This window comes from Castor canadensis, chromosome 11, assembly GCF_047511655.1.
Source record: "Castor canadensis chromosome 11, mCasCan1.hap1v2, whole genome shotgun sequence".
NCBI lineage: Eukaryota > Metazoa > Chordata > Mammalia > Rodentia > Castoridae > Castor > Castor canadensis.
This window is the reverse complement of record NC_133396.1, coordinates 114430392-114448641: the sequence shown is the minus strand read 5'-3', so window position 1 is coordinate 114448641 and position 18250 is coordinate 114430392. Positions and strand designations below refer to the sequence as shown.

Below are 18250 nucleotides of genomic sequence, written 5' to 3'. Positions count from 1 at the left end.
AGGCACGAAGAGCTCAAGTTTGAAGTCAGCCTGGGCTGCAAAGTGAGCTCCTGTCTCAATTAAAAAAAAAAAAGAAATCATACTACCACTGTGAATGAATATGAAGACAAAGAGAATGCCTCCAAGGAAACTGGCATTCTAGTAGGTAAATGCAACCCATGATGCAGCCAGCTGACCTTCCTCTGGGCTCCTGATCTCACAGTCTCTCTCACTATCTCTTTCTTTCAAAGGCTTTTCACTAAGGTTGATATTTTATTTTAGGGATGAGTTAATTAAGATTCATAATGGTTCAGAGACTAGCTACAGTGGGGTTTGGTGGTTCACACTTATAATCTCAAGCCTCAGGAGGCTGAGGAAGGAGGATCATGAGTTCAAGGTCAGCCTTGGCCCTATCTCAAAAAATAAAAAATAAAAATTAAATTAAAAAAAAAAAAAAGAAAAAAAGAAGGTAGGGGTAGTGGAGTAGCTCAAGCACTAGGAAAGCCTGCCTAGCAAATGTGAGGCTCTGAGTTCAAACACAGCACCACCAAAAAAGAAAAGTTAGTTCTGACATAAATTTTAGGTTTTTGCACTATGCCACGCTATTTCCTTTAAGTACCTACAAGCTTTAGTATCTACTGGAAACAAAAATAAATGTGTCTGTTGTTTCAGTCTTTCATCACAGAGTAATAGTGAGGCTTAGATCTACTTTGAACTCTGCCATTAGCAAATTAATTGCCTCAGTTTCCTCTTCTTTAAAATGGGGGTAATGGTTTCCTTACTGGGCTGTAGTGGGTATTAAAGAGATAACACATGTACCCCTTGAGCTTGGCGACACATTGTAAGCTCTTAAATTCCTGACAAATTTTAGTTATTATTATGAAGATGATTATGGAATGGAATCTTCAAACTAGAATACCAACACAAATAAGCAACTTTTCTATTTCAATTTGCTGCAACAAAATTTAAGGCATAAGCAAATATAAAAATAGAGAAGGAAAATAGAGGCTAAAGAGTGTACAGAAGGGAATGTGGCAAGAAGAGCAGTAATAAGGAGCAGAACGTGAGGAAACAAGCTGGGACAGGGATGGATGATGACTACCTGGGGTGCCCTGAGGACCCGCCTCTTTTCTACCGAGAGGCAGAGCCATGCCCTAGCTACTTTTCTCACCTTTGCTTCATTCCTGTGTTCCCTTAACTTCTGCTTTTCATTGTTCTGTGGAAAATGAATACAATTTTTCTGATCTCAGAAAGGGATGAAAATTATTAAAAATTCCTAAGCACTTAGATCTTTGAGGAATGTTGCCATGCAACACAATGTCTCTATGAAATTGTATTAACTTAAAGTTTACATAAAAAAAAAATCACAAACTTATGTCTGCATATAATGCTGTAGAAATAATTAAAGTCATAAGAATTAATGTAGACTTAAGCAATTCAATAAGAAAGACTTTCCTAATAATGTGTAACTATTTTGGTAAGTCCAAAGAAATACATGATTAACAATAAGTTGCAGGAAAAAGCAAATTTATATTAGAAGTGAACACTAAGTCTGTTCTTAAATCAGAAATTTAGAAGTAATAATTCTTTTATCAAAGTTACCTTAATGTAAATACCTTAAGTATTTGATTTCAATAGTTTCCTTTAGAATTTAATGTGATTTAATAGTATATTCTTGTTTTGAAATTACACTAGTCTTTTGCTTCTAAGGAAGATAATTTCTTTGAAGTATAATAAGATGTCAAAGCAGGTTAGAAGAGACAAAGTAAGAGAGACGAGTGCAAGGGTATATTTAGTTTGTTACTAATACTGAGTATAATTTAGGCACTATTCGGTATTACCTGGAAAGCAACATGGCTAGCATCTTTTCTTGGTTGATATGATTCATTTCTTCAATGTGCTTCAAGTGTTGATGACCAAGCTAACCAAGAATCACATCAGTAATTCCCAAACTTTTGCACTTGAATCATAAGTACAAAAACTGCATACAGTGTGTTTATGTACACACATACATATTTACACATTCCTGGTACCAGCACCTCCCAGGAGTTCTAATTCAATAAGTCTAGAGTATAACCTGAAAATCCCTAGATGACTGTATGTGCAACCAAGCTATAAACCAGTGAATGAGATGACATCTGGAATCATATCACACCACAACTACTTATCTAAAAATTTTGTATCACTGATAGTAATACCTGGTAATTGTAATATGGCTGGTTAATAATGCCTGCTATGGCTTTTCCTTCATAAGCAATTCCAATGAGAACAGTTACATTGTCAAGAAGACCTAAAAAGAAGAAACATCAATTATATAACCCTCATTTTATGGCTCACTATCAATGCATCAATTTGCTCCAAGTTATTTTTGCGATAAAGATATTGAATTTGCAATGATTTATCCATGACCAATTCTACTTATGACAAAATGTACAAATTGTAAGAAAGCTGGCCAGAGACAGAAAAAGGGTTCATGGCCACTTAGCTGTATTGATAACCATGGCCTCATTAATACAATTTGTAAACCAATCAACAAAGCAGACATAACCCTGTAGTCATTATTATTAGATATCTCTATGTTCCTTTGGCTACCATCCAATTTACTCTTACCTGCTGAATCACTCTAGACCCCTGAATTACTCTCTAGACTTGCACTTCAAGCATCTAAAGCAGTTTTTCAAAAGGGACTATGAAGCAATGTTAGAATGACTAGTGAAAAGGTTACAATACAGACCTCAGGCTACTTCCCAGAGTTAGTAATCAAACTCTTTGGGGCGTGAGTCAGGACCTAAATAAACTTTCTGTGTTCCATGCAAGTTTTTAACTTTACTTATTTATTTTGGCAGTACTGAGGTTTGAACACAGGGCCTTATGTTTGCTGGGCAACAACACTTGAGCCACTCCCCAGCCCTAATATACACATTATAGCCATCTACAGCGTCCCTATTTCCCCATGGATTATACAGATGTTTTCAGTATACACACAGTACATATGCACATATACACACACATACTCTATGAGTCATTCATTATAGATATGTCTCATCCAAGAACAGAGAAAGTTTATTCTAGTAATTATGAGAAATTTTCCTTTTTTAAAAAATTTTTTTCATAAGCCATGGAACTGAGAACTCATAAAAGAAAACCTACATAGAACTTTATTTCAAAAGTAAGTCTAAGCTTGCTGGGTACTGGTGGCTCACGCCTGCAATCTTAGCTACTCAGGAAGCAGAGATCAAAAGGATGGCAGTTTGAAGCCAACCCAGGCAAATAGTTTACAAGACCCAATCTTGCAAATACTCAACAGGGCTGATGGAGTGCCTCAAGTGGTAGAGCACCTACCTAGCAAGTGTGAGGCCCTGAGTTCAAACCCCCAGCACCACCAAATAAGTAAATAAATAAATAAAGTCTAAGCTTCTATAACCTAAAACTCCGGTTCTAAGCACGTTCCTTTTTACTTTTATGTTCCCAATTTTAGTTTAATTTGCTGCTTTCTAGTTTTTTCATCTTTGATAACTGTAGATGAAAGGAGAGTAAGTGATGGGCATAGGCTGGTAGCACAGCTGTGCTGGTCATTGTTTTTCTATCCAATAAAACTGCGGGTATAGCATAGCTCCTTTGGTAACAGTGGTTTAATATGCCTGGTATTCTCATGTGGGGGACATTTAGAATTGTGGAGCTGGCATTTGAAGGAGATGATTTCTTTCTCCTTCTGTCTTTTTCCCCCCAGTGGTTATTTTTATTTATTTATTTAATTTTTTTTTATTATTCATATGTGCATACAATGCTTGGGTCATTTCTCTCCCCTGCCCTCACCCCCTCCAGTGGTTATTTTTTAAATTAGTGTATATTAATTGTATAATGGTATTTCCTTCTAATAGTTCACACATGCATATCATGTACTTTGATCAAATTCATCCCCCTATTACTCTTTCTTATCCCTCTCCGCTTTTTTTGAGACAGGGTTTCACTATGTAGCCCAGGCTAGCCTCAAACTCTTGATTTTCCTGCCATGCTTCCCATGTGCTGGTATTTTTTTTTTTTCTTCTTTGTGGTACTGGGGCTTGAATTCAGGGCCTTTACCTTGAGCCACTCCACTAGCCCTATTTTTTGTGAGGGGTTTATTGAGATAGGGTCTTTCGATCTATTTGCCTGGGCTGGCTTCAAACCACAATCCTCCTGATGTCTGTCTCCTGAGTAGCTAGGATTACAGGAATGAGCCACTGGTGCCCAGCTCCACATGCTGATATTATAGACACGCACCACCATACCCAGCTTCCTTCTGCATTAATTATTACTGATGTATGATAACAGTTACTTACCATGAGCACACAGCTTCAGGAGAAAATATAAAATATGACACCATCTTTTCATCCAACATATGATATGTCAAGTGTTTACAACTAAACACCAGACCCTAGTTTTACTGCTGCAATTGAGTACAAGAGATACTGACCTTCAGTGTATTCCTTAGTGCCATCCAGAGGATCAACCCAAACCACAAGCTATAAAATAAAAATGAAAAAATGGAGGAAATGCCCAAATCAAGAACACAAAATTATAAAAGCAGATCTAAATAGATTAAGATTATTTGCTTTTTCATTTTAAAAAATATATTATGGATGTGTTAAGCCAACGCTATCAGTTTTATGACAACTGAAAAAAAAAAAAAACCTTACGGTTTCATAATAATGGTGTAAGTCCATTGAAATTTTTCAAAAGGAGGCCAAGGCAGGAGAACAGCAAGTTCCAGGACAGCCTGGGCTACATAGTGAGACCCTGTCTCAAAAGAAAAAATGTAGTATGAAATATTTAACTGCCAGATTTTTGCTGTCACTTGAACACTAAGCACAGTGCCATGAACACACTGAAAACTTTGGTGCTACACTGAAAACTTTCAAAGAGGCATGCAAAGTGTTTTGAACAATTTGTAGTTGCCACTCATTTTTATAAATAAGTGACTTTAAAAGAAGTCTGATTATCTTAAGGATACAGCTCATATAAAAATAAAGAAAGAATGGTTTACAAAACTGGCAATTGACTAAAAATAAACCCCTTCTGTCTAAGACTTTTAACATGCTTCAGAGTATACTACTAAAATTATAACACAATGTGAATTTGTGAGCAAGAGAGTATTTTTGGTTTTCTTTTTTTGTGTGTGTGGTACTGGGGATTGAACAGAGGGCCTCCTGCAAGCTAAGCAAACACGCAACCATCAAGCTACATACTCAGCCCCGAGAGCGCATTTCTGATGTATGATACCATGTCTCATTTTCTTTGTATCCTCCATACCACAGAGCAAAGTGTTTTACTCACAGTAAGTATTCAATAAATGCATGTTAAAAGATTTAAAATTAGAAAAATATAGAAGTGTGGTTAAATCTGAAGTCACAGACTAACTTAAGCAACCATAAAAACTAAGTGAGATTTTTATTATGACCTTCTAAAAATGTAAGGAATGAAATGTTTTACTACCAGATCTACTAAACAACAAATAAGACTTTCTAAAAGTATTTTTGATAATGGTTTCAGAGTGGAAAGGAAATCGATAGGAGGAGAAAGTTGAACTCTAAGTTAACAGACCAAATATTCCAAGTGGTAGCCTGGCTCTGAAAGATTTCAAGTTCTTGGCTGCCCATTTTTATAGCTACCCAACTTTTTATCTTTCAAATTTTATTTCCCTATTGCTTCTCAGCCTTTTGGCTAAGTTCAATTGTAGTTTCAAATATTATTTCCTTTACTATTGCAGGAAACAGAGATGAAAAGAGAGCATAAAGTACAAAGATGGGCCTTACGTCTTCCTCTTTAATAGCACTGTACTGTGACGGGCATGGTTGCCTCAGTATTTCCTCCCACTGGCCATCTTCAATCAGTTCTTGATCCACTTCCTCTGAGGGCAGATCCTGAAGCAGAGACAACACTACCAGTTACTGAGCTGTTAGTGCTAAGTCTCAGTAGGAGAGGAAATCAGCACCACAATGTTTACTCCTCCTTCCTATTTATCAATCTCGTTTAAAGCTTTCAGAGCAAACCTAGTAAAATCGCAAAAGCATCCACATATGACTCATTAGAGTTGACTAACTGGTCCCAACTTGAGTTTAAAAAATTCCTCAAGTTTATCAGATTAAAAAAAAAGAAAAAGCCATATACCTATGGCTCATGTCTGTAATCCTAGCTACTTGGGGGTAGAGACTAGGAGGATCATGGTTTGAAGACAATCCTGGGCAAAGAGTTCATGAAACCCTGCCTTAAAAATATCCAACACAAAAAAGGGCTGGCGAATGGCTCAAGTGGTAGAGCACCTGCTTAGCAAGTGTGAGGCCCTGAGTTCACACCCCACTACCACCAAAAAAAAATTTTTTTTTAAATACAAATAAATAAAAGATTAAAGAAAACCAGAACAACATATTCTAGGCCTGGAGATGTAGCTCAGTAGTAGAGTGCTTACCTAGCATGCATGAAGCCCTGGGTTCAATCCTCAGCACTCAAAACAAAACAAAGCAAAAACTCCCAGACTACTTCTAGAGCCAGCATGGTAGCACACGCTTATAATTCTACGACTCAGAAGACTGAGGCAGGAAGATTGCAGTTCTCATGCAGCCTGGGCTATATAGGGAAACCCTGTCTTAAAACAAAGAAACATCTACAGCCAGGTACCAGTAGCTCATGCCTATAATCCTAGGTACTTGGGAGGATGAGATTGAAATGATTGAGGTTTCAGGCCAGACACCATCTCCAAAATAACCAGAGAAAAATGGATTGGGAGTGTGGCACCAGTGGCAGAGCTCCTGCTTGACAAGAACTAAGCCAAGTTCAAACCCAATCTCATTAAAAAATAAAATAAAAAAAAAAAAAAGCAACAAGGCTTTATTCTGCTCTCTGTTATAAGTATGCAAGTCTAATTTTGAAACAAATAAAACCCATTCTATTCTAGTCCAACATTCTAGAACTCTCCCCATGTTTTTCACTTTATTTTCTGGTACTAGGACTTGAACCCGGGGCCTCATAAACGTGAACTACATGCTCTTACTCCTAAACTACACTCCTATCCCCAAATTCTGCCTTTTTTTTTTTTTTTGAAGTGCTAGGGATCAAATACAGGACCTCAACTATCCTAGGCAAATCTCTTCCACTGAGCTTCACCCCCAGTCCATCTGTTCATCTAATAGTTTGTAGGCTCAGTATTAATTATAATAGTATCCATATCTTCTATAGCTAAGAAATTCAAACTTTTGATCTAAAAATGGACCAAAATATTTCAAAATCATACATTTCCTCCAGGGAACAGAATGATTAACTTGGTGCTAAAATACTAAATGTACTGCTTAAATGTTAATAGTGGTTTATAAACCAATGACAGTTATAAATCCATACGGTAAACAGGAATTAAAAAAAAAAATGTCCTGATGACTCTTACCTCTTCCCCTATAATTGTCAGTTTGGGGAATTTCCGTGCCAGTGAAGAGCATATGCTCATTTGTACCAATCGGTCAGCTTTGGTCTGCAGGTCTATTGAAGAGGTCTGTAAGTAAGAATGTACATTTTAGCAGAATTAATGTGAAATAAGCAATCCTCTGATTCCTAAATGACCAAGGGTCTATGTCATTTACATTACACTGTTAGTTTTTAGACTCACAGAACTTAACATCAAATGAACCAATTAGTTTCCTGTTCTGTTTCTTTTTTTCATAGGATTAATAGTGGTTAAAATTTAGAAGTAAAAAGTATGTTTGTGGGCTGGTGGAGTGGGTCAAGTGATAAGAGCACCTGCCTAGCAAGTGTGAGGCCCTGAGTTCAAACCCCACTGTTGCCAAAAAAAAAGTGTGTGTGTGTTTATGTGTGTGTTGCTGGAGATTAAACCCAAAGCCTTTTACATGCTAGACAAGGGCTCTAACACAGGGCTTCAATCCAGGGCAATCATGGTTAAAGATTGGAAAGGAGCTTCTAAATTATTTAGAAGATTTCTTTCTCAGTTCAGAAACATCTTTTATAAGATCCTAAATATCAACCTTTGGCTTAAGTGAGTTAAGAGATAGGAAATTTATAAATTTTCAAAGTCAAGTTAAGTACTGTATAACTAGTATTTGAAAGTTATTTCTAATTTGGTTCCTTTTATAGCTTCCTCTCACTATCCTAATAATTTCAGAGGTCCTCAGGAAAATTCATCAGTTTATACAACTTCTATTCCTAAAGTAGGACTAGGAAAATGGAAAAAACTATACAAATGGCTTGCAGTAATATTTAATATACCACCCACCTAACACACCCTACTTAATCCAGGTATCAGAAAGTCACAGGGGCTGGGGGTATGGTTCAAGTGGTACAGTGCCTGCCTAACAACCCTGAGGCCCTGAGTTCAAACCCCAGTACTGCCAAAAACAAACAAACAAAAGTCATGCTAGTGAAGGACAGAGGAAAATTTTGCAAATGATACCACAATCTCCTTTGCTTGTTTTCAGAGTATTATGACATGCTGCAATATATAAGACTGGTTAGATGGATTTACAGATTACAAGATTTTAAATAAAATTCTTAGAATGAGATAAGAAATGAAACAGGGAAAAAAAAAAAAGGATTGAGCTGAAAGCCACTCTTTTATGCCACATCAAAGTTTGCTGGTTATCTCAATGAAAAGCATTATTTTGCTAGAAAGTAAATTTCACAAAGGGGCTTTATTCTTGAAAGAACTGTGCCTCTCACACAGTAGGTACTTCACAAATAACTGTTGAACAAAACTACTAAAACAGTATGTTGAGGTTGAAGGTTAATTATTAAGTTTGAAGACCACAAACTTAATAAAAAAACACACATTGACAGTAATTCATTCAATTACTTATATAGGGAAAGCTATCCCAACTCTAGTGCTAGACCTCTTTCTGGATACCTTCTGTGAAAATCTGATATTGCTGTTTCTTTTATTTATTTATTTGATTATTTTTGGCGGTACCGGAGTTTGAACTCAGGGCCTCACTCCTGCTAGGCAGGTGCTGTCCCACTTGAGCCACTCTGCAGTCTTATTTTTCTGTGTGTTGGGTATTTTTGAGAGACCGTGTTGCATTTTTTTTTTTTGGCCTGGGTTAGTCTTGAACCATGATCCTCCTGATCTCTCTCTCTTGTGTAACTAGGATTACAGGCATGAGCCACTAGTGCCCAGCTTGCCCTGTTTTTTTGTTTTTTAAAATAAGGTATCAATGCTGAACATAAATTACTATAAATGTAGTAATTTATTTTAACCAATTATTTATTTTAACCAATACAAAGAACAATGAAAACATTACTTTTTTGTTTAATTTGGACAATATATTTCTATTAACCTGTAACTATTGGCTACAAAGTTGTAGAATATAAAATCAATTTACACAAAATAAGTGATAAGGAAAAATATCTGGAAGGAAATAATTCAAAGTAGCAGCAATGGTAATATGATGGATGACTTCTATTTATTGCTTGATATTTTTCCCCTTTTCCTGTTTTTCATAATAGGAAAACATGAGAAGAAAAGACAATGCTGGAGGTGTAGCTCAATGGTGGAGAGCTTGCCTAGCATATATGAGGCCTGGGTTCCACCTCCAGTACTGCAAATAAAACAAGGCAGTAAGATTAGCAGCCTTGTGAAAGCAACTGTATTACATTGTATATAGTCAACAGGAAGCTCTTTTTCAAACAAATTTGAATCAGATTTACCCCATATTATGTGAATGTGAACACAGGACTTTTTCATTATTATTGTTATAGAATCTGGTTGGATTTGGCCAGCTTTTTTCACATATTGCAACTACTTTAATACTTACATTGGAACCAATATGTTAACCAGCCTTCCCAGGTTCACTTGATTGACAAATTTGTTCAGTGTGTTTTCTACATCATCCTCTTCCACAAAAGTTTGGAGAAGATACATTCAATGAAAATTTTAAACTGATGGTAATGAAATGATTAAAGAGACAGGACAGAATCAGGAGCAGATTCTTGCCAGCAAGAATCTTTTTCCAAATTGAAAATGATATATGAATTAAATTTTTGGGTAATATCATCCATGTCATTGTGAGTACACCTAACAGTGGCTTAGGAGGAGAATGGGAGAATTTATATCAATGTATACACATACGTGTGTGTACATATATATATATATATATATATATATATTTGTGTATATACATATACACACAATTATGAATATCTTGAATGTTTTTTATTTTTAGGCAGGGTTTCACTATGTAGCCCAGGCTAGCCTAGAATTTAAGATCCTCCTGTCTCAGCTCCCTGAGAGCTAGGATCACAGGTATGAACCACCATGTCTGGCTCTAATTGTTTTGAATTAGGAATATTTACTTAAATGTCAGATTTTTACCAAACTTCAAGTACCCAAAGGATTGCCTGGTTTTACATGCAATGGATTACTTTTGGATTTGTCCTAGGACTGGACATTGGTCAGTGGACCCCATCACATAAAGATAAAAGAGTAATTTTCTTTTCTTCCTCCCTCCCTTCCTTCCTCCCTTCCCTCCCTCTCTTCCTTCTTGTGGTGGTATTGAGGTTTGAACTCAGGGGCCTCAAGCTTCCTGGGCGAGTGCTCTACCATTTGAGCCACACCTCCAGTCCTGGAGTCATTTTCAAAGCAGATGTGGAGCCCATATGAACTAAGGATCTTGCAAGCTCCAAAAGGGAACCATCGATTAGTCTACCAGTTCAAGTTTGTTCAAATTATGACATCCTTCAACTAAACTCCAGAGAACAAAAACAAGCCTGCAATGAAATGAGATGAGACTTGCAGTACCTTCTCCACAATGCCCAGGTCTCCTTCAGCAATAATGTGTCTGACTATCACTCCTGCCTTTTGAGCAACAGAATACGCTGAGGCTACCAACCGCATCAATACGGTATGACTAGAAGCCATGATAAGTCCTGAAAGGAAATCAAGAAAGATGTTATGTTACTTTTTTTTTTTTTTCCTGGTGGGATTGGGGTTTGAACTCAGGGCTTTGTGCTTGCAAAGTTGGCACTCTACCGCTTGGGCCACACCTCCAGGTCCATTTTGCACTGGTTAATCTGGAGATAGGGTCTCAAGAACTATTTGTCTGGCTGGCCTTGAACTTTGATCCTCCTGATCTCAGCCTCCCAAGCATTGAGAATTACAAGCATGAACCAGGCTGTTTTGTTACTTTAAAAGCAAATTATTAGTTTTATTTACTTGAATTCAATTCAACACATAATTATTGAGTTACTTACTTTTATGTAGTAAAAGAGACTTGGAAAAACTCCATTTCAGGATTGACTCTTAATATATCCTATAGTCTTCTTTCTCTCTGCAGATAGGAAATTTTAAGGTATGGGGGAACCAGTCCAGGCTGATGTAAGGTATGCAGTTTGCAAAGGCTGTGAAAGACGCTTCAGGGGCTAAAAATATAAGTTGTATTATCTGCCTTTGAGGAACTGATATTTTGCTAAGTTCTAGGCAAAATGGTGTAACATAAAACTGGTCAGTGCCAGCTGGGTGCAGAAGTACATAATCTGTAATCCCAGTACATACGAGGATGAGGTAGGAGGATTGAGAGTTTGAGGCTACAGAGTGTGTTTTAGGATAGCGAGGGCTACCAGGAAGAAATGTCTCAAAACAAAACTGTTAAGTACCAAGTGAGGAATAAATGGCAGGAGGGATTTAAATGTAGCATGGGGTAGCTAAAAAGGAGAAGGGGGTCGGGGAGTGTTGTTCAGTGGTGGAGCACTTGCCTAAAATGTACAATACTCTGTGTTTGATTCTGAGCACTGAAAAAATTAAAATGACAACAAAAAGAGGGGCTGAATACGATCACAATTATTTCCTGAAAAAAAAAATGAATTTTTTTTAGAGACTAAATAAAATTTCATTAGTTTTGTTTACCCCAATCTTCAACAAAGAGGACATCACAACTAGCCAGAGTGAGCAGCAATCATCTGAAGTTAATGAGCGCCAGCTCTCACAAATGAAAACACTCCTGATATGATCAAGTATTTTCTTCCTTGCACATATAGCTTCAAATCCTGCAATTTTAGGGGCTGTTTTGGATGTTGGAATGCTGTGGAGAGTGGATTATGAGAAGCCTATGAGAACTGGACATAAGCAAGGTGAGATGCAGCTGTTTTCCCTAAGATTATCTATAAACCAAGATTGGCACATCCCAGGCCACAGAAGAGGGAAATGTAGAACAGCTGCTTGTAAGTTGTTTAGGTTTAGAGAAGCGGGAATGCAGGTTTCTCCTGTTATAATGTCACACCCCAAGAACCGCTGCTCTACCCTGTTTACCACTGGGTATAAAAGATTCACTGAAGGAGGACACCAGGCTTTTGGTTTAAGGCTTTTAGTTTTTGCTTTAGGGCTTTTTGCTTTGGGCTTTTTGATGTGGGAGGCTTTTGGAAGGGAAAGAACTTCTGAAGGGAAAATATTGTTGAAAAGAATTGGCTAAAGGGGAGTTGCTAGCAAACCTGGGGGCTGAGACTTTAAGAAAGCTAAAGAGACAGTGAAAGTCTGGGGGCAAAGACTTTAAAAGAGATTATGTTAAAGAAAAGCTAAGACGAAACATGGGACACAGTGAGTCTAAGGAAAGAGGTTCTAAGCAATGTTTTAAAGAAAACTTTAGAAGCAAGGTTCTAAAGAACTGTAAAAGAGTAAGGCCTTAAAGAATAAAGATAGAGAAAAAAATCAATGAGGGTTGAACATCTCCACCCAGTGCCCAACACACCTGATCCCACTGTCCATCTGTTTATTTTGTGTCCTTTCTGCAGTTCCAGTTGCCCCAGTTAGGTTCAATAATAACCAGGAGTGACAGAAAGCTCCCTCCAACAAAGGAGCGAGAAAAAAAAGCTCACTCCAGAATGTAACACCAGATTCCCTTTAGGGATGAAGGGCTGATTTCCAGTTACTAAGACTGCTGCCAAAAGATGGCCCAAGCTGTCATCTTTGGGAATTTATCTGCTGAGAAGTCACTTTACCCGAACCTTGTCAACAAGAAGGTTTTTGTTGTTTGTTTGAGATCATCTTATTACATTGCCCTGGCTAGCATCAAACTTGCTATGTGGCTCAGGCTGGTCTGGAACTGACAATGCTCCTGCCTCAGCCTCCTGAGTGCCGGATTACAAGCATGCACAACCATACCTAGCTTCAACAGGAAGGTTTAAAGGTATTCTCCATCCTCACTACACTGAAGGGCCATATCAGTTTGTGAGTGTCCAGTGGGATCAAATGAGGTCTTAGCTAATAATGTGTGTCTGCCCAGCATCCTCCCTCCTATTTCCTTCTCTTCCATCCTACAACTGATCTCAAGAACACCCCTTGATAAACCTCTTGTACTATGTCTCTGCCTTAGAGTACTTATGGGGAATCAAACTAAAACAAAAACCCCAGGTGGGTGTGGCAGCATATTCCCGTAATCCCAACACATAGGAAGCTGAACCAGGAGTATCTGAAAGCCAGCCTGAAACCCTGTCCCAAAACAAAGCAGGAGGAGGAGAAAAGAAAAAAGAAAGAACCCCTCTCTGGTTGACAATGTAGCTGAGTACTTGCTAAATTATATCAAGTCAACATTATTTCATTGCAAGTAAGGTATCACATTACTATTACCTATACATAAAGGACATTATAAACTTCAGTTCAGCAATATCATTGTTCTACTACCAATTTCTGACTCAATATTCGATTTGATACGTCTTTACCTCTTTTTCTATCATCCATATTTTTTCTTTTTGTGGTATTGGGGTTTCAACTCAGGGCCTTGCACTTGCTATATCATTCATATTCTATTTATAGGAATTAAGAACATAATTGAGACAATAAAACTGTGTTTGAAACCCTTCAAAATATAGAACTGAACTGATGTATGGTAATGAATACCATATTGGAATCAACAGCTGTCTGGAGTTAAGACGAAATTAAAATGGGATTCTAAGTAGTGTTTGAATTCTGTTTATCTTATTATGTCATAATCAGACTCATTTCCTTTCTTTTTTCCTTTGATATTGGGGCTTGAACCCAGAGCCTTGCACATGTTAGGCATGCATCAAATACTTGAGCTATGCACCCAAGGTTAGATTAATTGTCTTGACATACTAGGTGTTACAAATGGAATAAACTAGTTATGATCATTACCAAGACGGGAACACCACAAAGAGAAAGCAGGAGTATTAATTTAATAAACACTTCAGTGGCCTTACCTCTACTCCTTTATATTCGTGACCAGCCACATATCTGATTTATTTTGCACTGGAAAAGTAGTTTCAGGAAACAAATTTGCAGATCTTTTTTTTCCCTCTAGGGCCTCATGCATGACAGGCAAGTGCTCTACCACTGACTACACCCCCATCCCTTGTGGTTGTCTTAACCACTGAGGATATTTTAATGTGTTGGTATGCTCACTTCTTTTGTGATAGGAAGATCAACTTCCCTTACTACATGGTGTTATAATTTTTCCACAGGTATCATTTACCTTTGAGCCAATGAATCATTTCAGCCTTGTCGGGCTTCATGTATGAATAAGATACTTCCTCATATGTTTGCCAAGTACATGGTGCTTTTTTCTTCTAAGGAAAAATTTTCAGATTTTGTGTACTATTTTCTTCACAAAAATGTACACTACACTTACAACTATGAAGAGAATATCAGTTTATAAGAGATAAGAACAGAAAAAATGATATTTGACATAAAGGACAATGATTTATAAAGATTCCACAAATCACATTAGTTGACAAATAAGGAAATATCTCTACCATTTTTCTCTGAAGCATATAGTTTTCTGATACAAACTAAATTAGTTATAAAATATTCCTATCCCCATCCTGAATAATTCTTTCTTTTTTAATTATAATTTTTTATTAGGATATATTCATGATGGGGGTATTCATAGTGACAATTCTGATTAGGCTTATATTGTACATTGGTTAGATCACCCCCATCACCTCTCCCCTTCAACCCTCTACCCACCCCTCAAATAGTTTTCTTATATATTTTTTCAACAAATGTATACAAGTTTGGTTCTTGGTATAAAGAAAATGTAGTTAATCATATTATCCAAATACAAAATCTGTAGAAGAGATTCTTCTCAGCCTTTTTAAATGTGTTCCCCCTTCCCCAGGGTCCCAAATGACAATTACCTTTTGATGTTACAGGTTGATGAGGAGCTGGGCCCAAACTAGCTACAGGCAAGTTAACTTCCTTAGAACAGTTCAAATTACACACCCCTTACTTCCTTCTCTGTCAGTTTTACACCTCCTGGGTCCTAAAACAATACCCTTTGTGAGGACGACTTTCTAAGAGCTTAATCAAAAACAGCACAGTGGTTATGGGCAGCCACTCTTGTGTCAACTGCCTGTGCTCAAGTCCTGGCTCTGGCACACATTAACTGCATGACCTTGGGAAAGACACTTAAATTCTGTGTTGGAACTTGTGAATGGAGACAACAAGGGCACCCATTAGTTTAGGATTGTTTCAATTATTAAATGAGTAACATACGTAAAGCACTAGACCCCGAGGACAAGCATCAAATAATACTATAAAAATAATTGTTCTTATTTATAGTCATCTAGTAGGGACATGGGAGAGAGTTATGGACAAAAATTTCCTGTATCTTCTGGAACACTATTTTGACCATCAGGTTATAATATGACAACCAATATGATTCTAAATCACAGGACAAGTTCTTTTTCATAACATTCTGGGCTTAGAGTAAATATGAAAAAAAGTTGTATTAATATTCAATGCAATCAACAAATGGTTAGCAATGCGTAGAACTCTAGCTTGAAGAAGCTTTTACACAACTTCATTTGCTTCACAACTTTGAGTTCTCATACCTTTGTGTGTTGTGTGTCAAAGTATACATAAAATATGTTTTTAAAAATCTCCCATTGGTTTTTATTATTACGTTGTGTATTTGCATAGCAAGTGCAGCTGCCATGAATAAAGACTAGCACACAGCTCCGCAAATGCGGCGAGGAGTCTGGAGGCCGGCTGGGGCAGCCTTCATCCCAGCTCATTCTGCCTTCTCACAGGTTTTACAGAAAACACAGCATGGCTGACCTCAGTAAATTGTTAAACCGGGCGCCAGTGGTTTAAGCCTGTAATCCTAGCTACTTAGGAGGCAGAGATCAGGCGGATCGCAGTTCCAAGCCAGCCGGGCAAATAGTTCATGAGACCCCCATCTCAAAAAAAAAAAACGTGAAAAGAGCTGGCGGAGTGATTCAAGTGGCGAGCGCCTGCCTAAGCATGAGGCCTTGAGTTCAAACACTTGTGCAGCCCCCAAAAAATAAAACCTTCATAAAAAAGAGCTGCTGGAGTGGCTCAAGGTGAAGGTCCTGAGTTCAAGCACCAGTACCGCAAAAAAAAAAAAGTAAATTGTTATTTTATGTGCACATGTTTTTGAGCCCTGTGAGATTTTGGTCGTGAGACAGTTTCCCAGATGGGGAACCGCGTGCCCTGATGGAGTTCTAAGTGGTGATGGATGTTGCATTTTACACTTCCACCAGAGTCCACTGTCAGAGACTGCCAACATCTGTTATCAAACTTCATTTTATTCCAATCTGTTCGATGACTGTCCTTGTGACCACGGGACTCCTAAAGTTGAAAGGTGAACACCTTTTTACTTTTTTTACTTCTACATAACTGGCAGGGCAACTGCTTATCTTAAAAAAAAAAAAAACAGGAAACAAAACCCCAAAAAAACCAAAAATCTTTAAAAAAATTGGATCCTTGGACTGGGGGCATGGCTCAAGTGGTAGGGCACTCAGAGGTAGGAACTCAAGTCTGAATTCAAACCCCAGTACCAAACAAAATATATGATCCTTTTTGAATTATTTTCATCAGGTCAATGAATGTTTTTTATTTATTTATTTGGTGGGACTGGCATTTGAACTCAGGGCTTTATGATTGCAAAGCAGACACTACCTCTTGAGCCACACCTACAGTTCAATGATTGTTTTTTAATTAAAAGTAAAGCATGAAACCATAAAAATATGGGGATGTTTCATAAATTTATAAAAGCCTTTAAAGCTGAAGCAAAGAATTCATAAACAACGTACTGATAAATTTACTCAGAAATTAAAACTTCTGCAATAGTCAAAATGACACAACTAAGTAAATGGTTGATAAAAAGGGAGAGGAAAAAAAAAACCCCAAAGCATAATATAACATACTAAACAAATGAGCTCATTTATAAAGAGCTCTTATATGTCAATATGTAAAAGATAAAAAATCCAATAGGAAAATGAACCAAGAAGACAGTCACAGGCAATACCTAGAAAAAGAAAAGCACTGCCATTAAATAAATATGTGACATGCTCTGCCTTACAGATTATGAAAGAAATGCAAACTAAAACAACGAGAAAGGATTAAGGTTGGCATAGATAAAGAAAAAAGTTGCCCAGTTTTCAGAATGTGAGAACACATGCCTGAGCACCCTTCCTAAGGATGCAAAGGTGAAACCTCTTCAGAGTTTGGAGAACCTTAATAAAAATAAACTGTATACATCTTTTGAACCAGCAATTGTTTTTCCAGGGAAATGCAAATCACACAGGCCTGCAAATATATAGAAATAGCAAGTAAAAGTGTATTTGCTATTATAATGAAAGTTAGCACTAGGCTAAATTTGCATGCACTATGTTCTGTTGCTTCTACGATGTATAGCAAAAAGCCATGAAAACAAAACGCCAGGTACACCAGCAAAATGTTGACCCTCAAGATTTAGGTTGTCAAGATTCTAGATCTGACAAATGGCAAGTTTTCTCTCATATGCGGGATTTAGACTTAAAAAAAAAAAAAAGACATGAAAGTAGAAGGGGACTTTCTGGGAGGAGGAAGGGGACCAATAGGAGGGGGACAGGAGAGGGTGATAGAGGGGGATGAATGTGTTAGGAGCACAGTATTATACTCATGTATAATATGTCAAAGGAAAATATTTTGTATAATTAATATACGCCAATAAAATACTAAAAAAGACTATAGGTCCGAGATTCAAATATTTGGAGAGTCATTCTAATTCATCTAAAAAAATTTTTTTAACATAAATCCCTTGAATCTCCTCTTATCTGTGCAAAGGGGTGCAATTAAGGGACCCAGACACTAGGAGCTCTGAAGAAGGCCAAGTCCTGTCGTGGGGGAAGAAACTTACGGTGACTGTAAAGACACTTCGGGAGACGGAAAACGGCGTTACGAAGTCCTGGGTCCCTCGCCGCGTCCAGTACCGCGTTTTCGCGTAGTCAAGAGGTCATCTACAGGCGGAGGGCGCGCATGCCACCTACTGAGCATGCGGGG

General features: G+C 37.5%; 1 protein-coding gene across 4 annotated transcripts in view; it reads right to left on the bottom strand.

Annotated features, from left to right (window-relative positions):
* The window catches only part of Bpnt1 (3'(2'), 5'-bisphosphate nucleotidase 1), a 29080-nt gene extending 10830 nt beyond the window's left edge, over nucleotides 1-18250 (bottom strand). Inside the window, exons 1-7 of one of the 4 annotated variants that reach the window (XM_020157733.2) lie at nucleotides 18108-18250; nucleotides 10754-10881; nucleotides 7397-7501; nucleotides 5775-5882; nucleotides 4436-4484; nucleotides 2178-2269; nucleotides 1151-1195 (exon numbers count right to left, since the gene is read on the bottom strand). In XM_020157733.2, coding sequence (XP_020013322.1) covers nucleotides 1151-1195; nucleotides 2178-2269; nucleotides 4436-4484; nucleotides 5775-5882; nucleotides 7397-7501; nucleotides 10754-10873 — 519 coding nt within the window. In that variant the 5' untranslated portion in view covers nucleotides 10874-10881; nucleotides 18108-18250. Of the gene's footprint in view, nucleotides 1-1150; nucleotides 1196-2177; nucleotides 2270-4435; nucleotides 4485-5774; nucleotides 5883-7396; nucleotides 7502-10753; nucleotides 10882-15099; nucleotides 15781-18107 lie in introns of those variants that run through there. The other 3 variants (XM_074048289.1, XM_020157735.2, XM_020157736.2) reach the window with 3 other exon arrangements.